The sequence below is a fragment of the Lactuca serriola genome, chromosome 1 (genome assembly GCF_051521515.1).
Source record: "Lactuca serriola cultivar US96UC23 chromosome 1, Lser_US96UC23_V15, whole genome shotgun sequence".
NCBI lineage: Eukaryota > Viridiplantae > Streptophyta > Magnoliopsida > Asterales > Asteraceae > Lactuca > Lactuca serriola.
Genome location: NC_136408.1, coordinates 208030389 through 208042512, shown reverse-complemented (window position 1 = coordinate 208042512; position 12124 = coordinate 208030389). Strand labels below are relative to the sequence as shown.

At 31.6% G+C, this 12124-nt stretch overlaps 1 protein-coding gene across 2 annotated transcripts; it reads right to left on the bottom strand.

Annotated features, from left to right (window-relative positions):
* Positions 1-313: 313 nt before the first annotated feature.
* On the bottom strand, positions 314-8346 carry LOC145103449 (P-loop NTPase domain-containing protein LPA1 homolog 1-like). Of its 2 annotated transcripts, none has more exons than XM_079040889.1 (15): positions 7976-8346; positions 2781-3063; positions 2560-2643; positions 2398-2471; positions 2287-2320; positions 2117-2175; positions 1917-2031; positions 1803-1840; positions 1602-1699; positions 1478-1533; positions 1200-1395; positions 1044-1138; positions 898-954; positions 679-819; positions 314-550 (listed from the first exon to the last, which is right to left on the bottom strand). In XM_079040889.1, exons 2-15 carry the CDS (start codon positions 2958-2960, stop codon positions 485-487), a joined length of 1293 nt encoding a protein of 430 aa, XP_078897015.1. In that variant the 5' UTR covers positions 2961-3063; positions 7976-8346; the 3' UTR covers positions 314-484. The 2 variants fall into 2 exon arrangements, with proteins under 2 accessions (XP_078897015.1, XP_078897014.1); XM_079040888.1 differs by having other exon boundaries at positions 2781-2987; positions 7976-8345.
* Between the last annotated feature and the right edge of the window lie 3778 nt (positions 8347-12124).

Below are 12124 nucleotides of genomic sequence, written 5' to 3'. Positions count from 1 at the left end.
ATAATTTAAAATGAACTATTTACACTTTCACCTCTATACTTTAAATTTTCTGTCACTTTGACGGTAAGTCATGAAAAGTTGTTTGTTTTGTTTATCCTTAAACTATTCAAATAGTAAACTTGTCGTTTTTCCTAAATCAACAACGTATTAAAGCATTTCAAGTACACAAACAACACATTAAATTTTATAAAACAAGTATATTTAGATCTAAATCAACAATAATTTTGGAATTAACACTTTAATGTTGTCCATCCTAATGAAGCATGCAACAATGGCTTGTTTAGACTTTAGAGCATAATAATAGAAAAACAAGTTTAAAGATCAGAAAGTCAAATCAACTGAAGTTAATGCTACAAAACATTTTTATACTTATGAAAAAAGTCAATATACACAATGAAAGGAATCACATTCTGCCCATTGTAGGAATCGTCCATTCCATTAAACAAAACAAACAACTTTTCAAGATATTTATTAATCTGTACTCTTAACTTCCACCTGTTGTTTGATTACTGCTTCCTTTTGAGGCGGCCGATATACCTTGCTCAATACACTAAAAAAAATCGGGAAATAAAAGAATCTTAACAAATATTATCACCAACTATAGCTCATGCTATATTCAAAATACTTTTGATTTATTGATTTCATATTTAAACAGAAATTAGGCAATTTTTATTATACCTGAAGGAGATGATTGTGCAGCCAATCAAGAGTTTGTGGGAATGTTGTAGCAGATATATTAGCAACTGTTAATCCATGTGACTTGAATGAGCACAGATAATCTTGAATGGTTTTTAAGTTGTTAATCACTTTATCTTTTTCCTGAAAACATTAAAAAAAAATCAATATATTTTTTTCATAGATCAACAATAAATAATAAATCTTAATAAATTTTGACACCTGGATTGGATACTTATCACTGAATTTTCTGCTAGATATCCACTCTTCTAGTAGTGCCTGCAGATGATAAGAGCAAGTGATATTTTCAAATTTTAAAAAAGGAAAAAGAAAAGAAAACAATGATATGAATTATTAATAATCTTTACCTTATGATCAAATTCTGCCATCTTAAGGACTATAGGAATTATTACTGGTTCAGTGACCCCGGATTTTTCTCTTCTTAAAATAGGCTTATTGTCATCTGAAGGGCCAAATAAGAAATAAGAAAGTAAAAAATAAAATTAAGAGCTAAGTTTGACTACCAGCAGCTTGGTCAACAATATGGACAGATTTGACCCCATCCAAAACTTTATCCAACTCTTCTCCAATTGCTTCTGTTTTGGAAATTTCAGCATTATTTTCTGTGTCTTTTAAGTCATTTTCATCTGTTTTTGAAGCCTTATGTGGTGATTTGTTCTCTTCATCCATTAAATATATACTAGGATCCACATGCATCCCCTGCAAGGGCAAAAAAGGTCAATATTTGTTGTATCTACATGAGAACGAATGATTTGCCATAAAAAAGTGTACTCTTTGTTACCTCAATGATGATCGGCTTTCCATCTTTCATTGCTTTCTTTAAATCACCAGCCAAACCTATGACAAAACAAAAGAAAATCCTTTAATGTTAAAAAAAAAATTGATTTAAACAAAAAATACATTACCTTTTCGAACGATTCTGCATTCTCTACAAAATTCAGTAATTAGCTCCTCCGATGAACTAAAGTCGCGTGCCCAAATAGGTGAAGATGTCAAAGGTGCACTGAGAAAAGTCAAAGTTGTATATTACTATATTATATGGTAGTTTGTATTAAAATAAGAATGTGTATTAAGTTGTCATATATAATTGTTGATATGTTACATACTCTGTTGATGTTCTTAGCAATTCATACACCATATCCGTCTGCAACATTAAGAAAAATGAAATTATGTGTTTATATATTTGAAATATAGAGAAAAAAAGGGACATCAAGATTCACCTGTAAAACATTTGGCAAGTTTAGCCTTTGACCAAGCTGGGTAGCAATTGTTGACTTTCCAACACATGCTGTGCCACATACAAGAATAACTAATGGTACTCGCTGATGGTGAAATCTACAAAAGGCATAAATACAAAAGAAAGATTTAATTACTAAATTAAGAATTTATAAAAGGGGACAAAAGGGGAGTTGGGAAATACCTTGTCATCATCTTGTAACGATTTATATATTCTTGCCCATAGCCCCGCCTTTCCATGAGCTGCAATCAAAGTCATAATTATGGTTATGTCTTTGATTTGAAAGTGGCATACTGTAAAAACTCAAACATGGCTAAAATGGAGATAACAGGGGTAGATATATATGCATATACCTTAAACAAATTAGCTTCCAGATCAGATTGAGAGCTGCAAAAAACTAATATATGAGATTTAAAGAGACATATGTTAAGGTAGTATTTGGAGGATGTAATATGATGACATACACGTCCAAAAGGCTATTATCTATGAGCAGCTTCTTGAGTTCAAGGGCAATTTTTAGAGCGACATGATTAGGAATCTGAAAACAAAAACACTATGAAGTTTAACTTAAAACTTTACTGGAATGATAATACGAAGAATAAGTAACAAAGAAAGGACGAAAACACCTTAGTAACAGTCAACATTCTGCTAAGCAAAAATCTAGAGAGGACATAGTAGTGATCAGCATTATCACCCAACCATACTTTCACCTGAAAACAAAGAAACAGAACCTATAACCAACACAATCGTTTACATCTATCTATACATAGCTAAGGAGATAAATTAATGTAAAATCAGCTACAGTTATATATCACAACAAAACTTAAGGATTAGAGAAGCAACAAACCTTGACAAAATCGTATTTGGAGGAACCATTACGAGTGGCGATTGGCAAAGGGAAGTCATTAGTAGTTTGTTGCTTCTCCGATTCTTCATCTTCTGGAAGGAATACTCTGTTTGAAAAAGATGAATTTGCTTCGGTAGTTCTGCTAGGGCTTGCAATTAACACTGATTTTTCCTTCTTCATCGTCTGGTTTTAAGCTCAGAGTTGCAGCTAAGAACATTTACCGATCATAAATCAGTGGGGAAAACAGTGATCAGAGGTCGTGATTTGTATATGTTCTTTCACTCTAGATCAATAGAGATGATTTCATTCAGAAATCGTCTAAAAATGAATAAGGGAGATTTTAATTTTAACATGAGGGAGGAGAAATCAATATAAACAGTTAAACACTACAACTATAATAAATTAGAATGAACTATTTACACTTTCACCCCTATACTTTAAATTTTCTGTCACTTTGACATTAAGACATAAACAGTTAAACACTACTACTAGCCCAATAGAAAGCCCAAGCCCATACTCTACTTCTTCGTCTTTTCTTGTATGAAATCAACTCACTCACTTAATTTAATGTAGCTGCAAAACATGTTTAATGAAAAAAATTTCATTTAAAATCTTATTATAAACTTTTCAATAAATAATGATACATTTTAAATCAACTAGAGATATTATGCTACTTTTGAACTGTAACCCTTGTAATCTTATTTTTTTAATTTATTATATGCTTTTTATCCAATGATACACATAATCATTTATCATTAACAAAATAGTTGTATTTAGTATATGTTTTCCTCGTAAGAGTACCCGAATTTCCAAAAATAGTAAACAACAAAAAAAAGAAACTAACAACTATAGGATATTATAATTATACCATATTCTTTTCTTAAATATATTGAATCGTTAGTATCTACCCTAATAAATAAAAAACTTTTCTGCCAAATGTCAATTTCTCATTGACTTTGCCACATGTCAATTTTTGGGCATTTTAGACTTATTTATTTTCCACTTGTCAATTTGTTATTTTTTTCATTTCTATTTATTAATTGCCACAACGTTATATTATTTAAGCCACATCATTATAATAATTAATTCAAATGATAATGACAACTCAAAATCTATTCATTCCTTCTATATATCGTTTAATGTCAGTAGTCGCTATTTACAGGAGTATAATGTATAATTAGAATGATCGATATGATTAGCTAAAATCAAGGTAGGATTAGATGAATAATTTCCCGATGTATTTGTTTTGGAATGAAATCGTTCCTCATAACAATTTCCAATCTTGAATTTATATTTCATATGATCCGACGTTTTTTTAATTGTTTATCCTTTCTCCAGCATCAACTCATTAGTGAATTTGTGTCAATTGCATAATCAGGTAATACTCTGCTCCAATTGCTGTTAAATATAAACTTGAAAACGAAATTTTTCTGTGAAATTTGTGTCACTAATGCATGGTTGTAAACATTTTATATTCTAGAAAGTGTAATGCTTTCACTTTCATTTAACTAAATAAGGGCAGTGGCAGAAATTGTTTTAATCAGACTATGAACTATGTCTGTTTAAATGCAAATGCAGGGAAACAAATTATCAATTATGTAAATTGTAAAGAGAAGAGACATTGTCCTTGAAATTAGGGATGAGCATAGGCGGGTACCCGCCTCATTTGGCGAGAACCGGAACTGGAACCGGAACCGGCGGTTCCTAGAAAGTTAGAACCGGAACCGGAACCGCTCTAGGCGGTTCCTAAATTTTTGGAACCAGTCCCGGAACCGGCGGTTCCGGTTTCGGGAGCGGGTAACCCGGTTACATTAACTTTGTTAACTTTTGTCGATAAAACCGCAACTTAGTTCGATCCAAATCAAATCAATTCGTACTAAAGAGGGACAGAATCGGACCAATATATTCTAAACTGGTCTAAGTAACACATACATATTTATATGAAATACTAATATATATATATATATATATATATATATATATATATATATATATATATATATATACCGGTTTCCGCGGGTACCCAGCGGGTAGCGGTTCCGGAAAAATGAGAATTGGAACCGGAACCACTTAAGGCAGTTCTGGTTCCAGAACCGGCAGTTCCGAGGCGGTTCCAGTTCCAAAAACGAGTACCCGGTTCCGATGCTCATCCCTACTTGAAATGGCACTGTAATTATTTTATTTTTTCTACAAAACTTTCATGTCTAATCTTTTGATAATATAATGTGTCATGCAAGTTTATTCAAAAAAGTTATTGTGGTCAAAAACGTCGTTGTGGTCATAAAGAATCATATATATATATATATATATATATATATATATATATATATATATATATATATATATATATATATATATATATATATATATATATTATAATTTGTGTATTACAACCAAAAGACTTCTACAATATGTCAAATCTGGGTAAAGGGCATTTTCGTCTTTTGTATCCTAAATTTCCTTTTCTCTATTTATGAAGTGGCTTTATCCCCATTACTTAATGAATGGGTAGTGATTCGTACACAATAATTTTTTGCCATACACAACAATTCATGCATTATATAGTTGTACAATACAACATTTTAAAGCACCAATTGTTGTGTACTTGAAATGGCAATCTATTTAAAAATTAAAATAGAGTTTTTACAAACTTTCATGTCAAATCTTAATAACATCAGGCATGGTGCATTGTTTTTCAAAATAGTCAATGTGCTCATTCAAATACATGTGTCTGTTTCAAACCTATGGTATAATAGCATTTTGGCCAATATCTTTTTTTCCCTTTTAAGTAATGCCTTTTCCCTTCTAATTTTGAGTAATTTAAAAAAATGCTATTAATACATGTGTTGATTGGAAAAAAAAAAGTCATTTGTCTTTTATAAATTTGTTTCTTTTTTTTCCCATTTATGTCACTTATAGCATCTTACTTATCTCTTTTAAAACAATTATTAAAATAAATTAAAGTAGGTTGCTAGAATTGTATCGAGCTCATACTTATCTGTTTTAAATCAATTATTAAATGAAATAAAATTTGGTTATTTATTTTTAATTTTTATAGTTTTTTTAGGCATAATATGATTTTCTTCATAATTTTTTGAAAATGCTTATATTAAATATAAAGTTCATGGCTCCAACCAACATTACGATGATGTAATTATTTTAATTAATATACCCAAATTTCACATACATCCTCCCTTTCTTTTTACTTTAAAATTTGAACTGATAATTTTTAATGTTGCTTCTAATGTTAATCTCATGACATTTTTGCCCCCTTATGTGCTTGGATATTGATAGCTTCAACTACAAATATGATATATGGTAAATCCAGTTCTTTTTTTAATAAATGATGCCAAGAAGATAATTTAAGTGCTATGAGAAAATAGTGAAAATTTAACAATTCAAATAAGCAAATTAGAGAGATATTTGACACGTGCCATTTTTGGTCAACAAAAAGGTCGAGATGATAAATAGCTTTAGAAGCATAACAGATTGGAAAAAAAAAATTAACTTTTAAATCTCCAAATTTCCCTTTGTCTGTGTAACTATAATGATTTTGAGAAGAATTTTGTTCCTGGTTTGCATCTTTTCACTTATTTAGATATCCCTATAGCACTAAAAGAAATAAGAAAAGAGTTGGAAAATGGTAATGTTGTGATTGATAAACATACAATATGAGAACCCTAACAGGTTGTAACTACATTTGGAAGTATAATGTTGTAATTTTTGAGGTAATGTCTTATGAAAAAGATCAGATCCATAAAGAAGGTCAAGTGGTGTATGTTTCTCACATCTAGGGCTCTTTACAAAGAAAAACTATAATGCAAGTTTAGTGGAATTCCTACGTTTATCTAATTTGAAGTAAATGATTTTCATTTCAGATGTATTTTTTAGCAATTTTTCAAATCTAATCTAGCGATTTATGCTGATTTGCTTAGCAACAGTCTGTTTTATAGCTTTTTTGCAAGTCTAATTTAACATTCTGTATTTTTTTCTTATAAAGGATTGTATGATGCTATTATGGGATAAAAACGATAAGCTTGATGCTCTTACGTGATAAAAATGAAAATTTGATGCTATTATGTGATAAAAATGAAAGTATGATGCGATTATGTGATAAAAAAGAAATTATGATACTATTATGGGATAAAAAGAAAGTATGATGCTTTTATGTGATAAAAAGGAAAGTATGATGTTATTATGTGATAAAAATAAAAGTATGATGTTATTATGTGATAAAAATGAAAGTATGTTGCTATTAAGGGATTAAAATTAAAGTAAGCCATTCATAAATCTAAGTAAGTTGTTAATTTTGTTAATGACAAGTATGTTCCTTCATATGTTAAAAGTGTTAGTTTTAGTAAAATATGATAAGTACAGTGCTATTACGGATCAAAAACGAAAAATAGGATGCGATTTTTTTCTACTTATAAATCTAAGTAAGTTCTTGGTTCCGTTGTAAGAAGGGTTGATGATTTAAAAGGTAGTATTTTTATTTTCTGCTCATATTTAGCTAATAATATTATATATATATATATATATATATATATATATATTATATATATATATATATATATATATATATATATATGATTCATCATCCATTTTGTTTTATATGTTCAAAAAATAATAATATTATCTGTAACAACCGGTAATATATTAATATTACTTCTTTTTGAATATATGAAACAAATTCAATGGTAACAAAAAAACTTTGTTGTTTAAATATGAACATAAAACAAAGTAGTGCCTTTTAAGTCATTAACTTTATATTTTGTTGTAATTTGGTCATCTAATTTTTTTTATATATAATCGGTCATTTAAGTGATGTCAATTATATTATTTTTAGACATTCAATGGGTTGAGTTGGTTTCTTAGTTGAATTGTTATTTAAATAAATTAGACAAATATGTTTAGGTGACCTAAGTAATTTCATGTATCATTAAATGTGATATCTCTGTGTTCAAAAGGTTGTCTTCTTCGTTCCCGATCCATTAACCAAAGGCCAGGAGAATAACTACAATTAGCTAAATAATAGAACTAGGCTCCATTTTATCTGGCAAAATAATAGAACAATTAACTAACAAATTATTACGTTGGTAAATCACAAACCCAGTTTGTTCTCTATGGGATTTCTACATAATATGTGATTTTGTTAACACATTACGTTTGGTAACAGAAGGACAAAAAAACCTTACCGAGAGCTGTTGTCGACGACTTTTAGGGAGCTAGAGGACGGCGCTTCCGGCGGCGTCTATTGGAGGAGGCGTTGGTCGGCTGGTAGCGAAGGGGTTGTTGTAGTGTTGCAGATCGGAGATGCAGTCGGAGGGAGCAATGAAGTATCGAGTGAAGTAGGAAGAGAGAGAGAGAGGGGAAAAACGGGAGCTAGAATATCAGGGTAAAATTGGGGCGAGTGAATGAATCTAGCTTTAAATTTGTTTCATTGTACAAAAACATGAACTTGTTCATTGTAACGACACAATAAAATTGATAAAGAATTGTTCATTGTAACAACACAATAAAATTGATAAAACTTTGAGTGCGTGAGAACGGTTTGATAAAACTTTGAGTGCGTGAGAACGTGTTACGAAAAGATAATAGGTGCCCTGAGCCGAAACTTTTTCATTCAACATATATTGTGACAACTCAAAAATTTACATTTAGTGAAACCAACCATTTTAATAGAAGTCAAGTTTGTTGCTGCTAACTTTCAAACTTTTGGGATAAGTTTGAGCAATTCAGGATTTGCTTTTAAAGAGATATCAAGAGAGAGGTTGCACTTGGGTTTTTTTTGGTAACTCTGTAATTCCAAAACTCTATGATATTAGAGTTCATTCCGGGAATAAAATATTTTCTGTCAAAAATCCCAGGACTATATATAGGATTCTGAACCAAATTATTCATTAGTTACATTTCCATCTAGAGAAAAGTCGAATTCTCTCTCAAGGATCTTCGGACTTTTGTTCCGGAAAGTGAGTACTTCTATCTAGTGTTGTTTTAAATCATAGGAAAACACCAAGATCTGTGAGTTTACCGCCCAAGAACACCTTGGGGAGTAAACTCCATTTTAAGGGCCAAAGTGTGCCTAATGTCCCCCTAAACCTTAGAAACCAAACATGGGACAAACCTTGACAGTTTAGGCATCAAAATCATTAAAAATCAAGGACCAAAAGTGAGTTCACGGCCAAGGAAGTTCTTAGGTCGTGAACTCCATTTTAGGGTGTCAAAATGCCTGAAATGTCACCCTTAAGCCAAGAGACAAGCATAGCCCTTTACCATGATGTGTCTAGGACCCAAAACAATCAAAATATCATCATCCATAAGTGTTTACGGCCGCAAACACATGACCAAGTGGTCTATGGGCCGAAAACTCAAAATAGAGGTGTTTTGATGCCACAAACACTTCCAAGGGATTAGGCATGAATTTAGAATGCTTCTTTATGACCATTAGGACCCTCATAAGTATATCTGGCCATGAGTTTACGGTAGTAAACTCATTTGGGCCGTGAACACCCCAAAAGTGCCAAAAGAAGTGGTCTTTCTCACCCTAGGCTAGAGCTAGTGTCCCTAAATAATTCCCTAGCTTTCATACTTGCACTAACCCATGAGTAACCATGAGTTTACGACCGTAAACTCCCTTGGGCCGTGAACTCATGGTAGTAAACTCATATGCGTGCCTTATACCTTCCTATGTTGAATCACATGTGATTCCAACACTTGGTTAAGGTGTTTCCTAGTCCCAGAAGGTGTTTTCTTTCATATAGTTGTTGTAAACACTATATTTATGTCAATATGTGTCCTTATATGTCATTTAGGACTTATTGTGTCTCATAACTTCATTCGTGGAACTTCTCATCCTTACACGCATACCCGTTTGAATCACCCACATCAGGTGAGTTCATACCCCGTAATGAATCTTTTAACTATTTTAATTGTTTTAAGGGGGGAATACAAGTTGAACACAATGATAATTGTGTAAATGTTTGTTATAAACATCTTTCAAGATGTTACTTATGTTATTTATAAGTTGTTAAAACATTTCAAAACTCTTTTAAAGGTTATGTTACTTTATAGTTATACAAAACTCCATTTTTAAAGTATAAGCATAACTTTGTAGATAAATGAGTCTTTTCAGTATCAGTCCAGTTAGAACATTAGTAAACTATTATAGGTATAGTTTAGGAGAATGCTATTCATTACTTCTAGTACAATGAAGCACACACAGAACAGAACAGAACAGAACAAAACAAAACAAACAGTGAAGAGAATCAAACAATACCAGAACAGAACATAACAAACAAGTAAATTTGCTATAGCATGATAACACGCAGACAGGATCTAACTTTAATGTGAATTACACGGTTTTCATGGATTTGCTCGGGTCGTGTTTGGTTTCCTCAATCTCCATACATGAGAGCGGGTTAGTAGGGGTTCTAGCTTTCACATTATGACCGTAATAAAACACCCAAATATGTTTTTTGGTTGATAGTACCTCCGTATGTCATTATAAACGACATCAGGGTACTCATTTCTCCCATTACTTTCATAAAGTGTCGGTAACACTTGAAGGCTAATCTATTCTCTATTCGAGATAGGTTATAAACTAGGGAGAATGTACTTTATAGTTGACAAAGGAACAGTAGAGTCTTGGTAGAAGACTGCTTTCATAACAGTAGAGTCTTGGTAGAAGACTGCTTTCAAAACAGTCGAGTCTTGGTAAAAGGCTACTTTTAAAAGTTAGGACCATGATGCTAACTTTATGATTCCGTAATGTATACACTATAGGATACATATATGCTAAGTAGATTCCGACAACTAATAGGATGTATGTTCTTCGCTGTACATCCTGTTCCCGTTGGATGTGGGTTTACACCGAGGTCACCCAATCTATTATCTACCCGAATCTATATATATTTATGCTTAGTATACATTAAGTCATCATAAGGGTACCAGGTATGGATCAGGTCATAGGACACAAAGTCAATTCACAGTTTTTCTAGTACAAAACTTTCGTTTCAAAGTCAGTACTTTTGGTATACAAAACTAGCGATTTCCCAATTAAGGGCTTAATCCATTTTATTAAGCCAGTACAGTTTTAAAGACTTTAAGTGAGTTAACTCTATAATACCTTAGTTTATACACCATGTTTATATATAAGACTAGTATCCGACAGCTAGTAGGATGTGTGCTCTTCGTTGTACGTCTTGTTCCCGTTGGATGTGGGCTTACACCGAGGTCACCCAATCTACTATCTACTCGATATCAAATTATATATAGAAGTATAAACAAAGCTATTATAAAAGTAATCACCATAGTCAATATTTTATTATAAGAAATATAGTTTTTCTTAAAAGGAACTCTCCATTAGATATAAAGGAACCATTACAAATAACTCCATGAGTAACAAGTGAATACACCATGGTTATATATGACAACGATCTAACAACCAATGGAAGGTGTGCTATCCGCCTTACTCACTGTACCCCGTTGGGTTGTGAGTTGAGGGCAGATGCACACTATCGATTGTTTGTTTACTCCAAGTATATATAACTTGTACCCACTTAGTACGCATAGAAAGGCTTGTAGTGTCATTAACTTCCATTAAAGTAGGAAATATAGAATTTTCTAGAGGAACAGGCGATCATTTCAAAACAGAACTTACAACTTACATCACTTTTACATATACTTTTTCCACATTTTACAGCTTACTCACATCACTAAAATCTTATGAACTCACCAGCTTAATTGTTGATCAACTCTTTCAAATAACTTGTATTCTCAGGAGACTATTAGACAGGTGCTCGTGCTGGGACTTCAGAAGATGGAGCATTATAGCTTCAAGTCTTGTTTTGTTATTTGTTTATGACTTCTATGTTTTGTAAACACATACATTGTAAACACTTTCTTTCTAAATGAAATGGTGTTCATTACTTGCTTACCATATACATATCTCGTGATACTTGACATGACGTCCTCCACCCCCGAACGTTTCCGCCGTTCCGGTTTTGGGGTGTGACATATATATATATATATATATATATATATACAAAAAGTAAAATGAAAATAAAGAGATGAAATTCATGTTCATCATACTTAATCTTTTTCGAATTAAACTAGTAGGTGATCTAGGGTTTCGCCCAAGACGTTAAAAATCGGTGCTTTTAAAAATTAAAAAAAAAAAAAAAAGACCAAAACTTACAAAATCTAAAAAAAATAAAAAGAAAATCAAAAGTGGACCAAAATTGCTAAGCTTAACAAAATCTAGTGACCATTTATATATAAATTAAAGTGGACCAAAACTGTCAAGCTCAACAAACACAAACCATTTATGAACAGTACCGACTCAG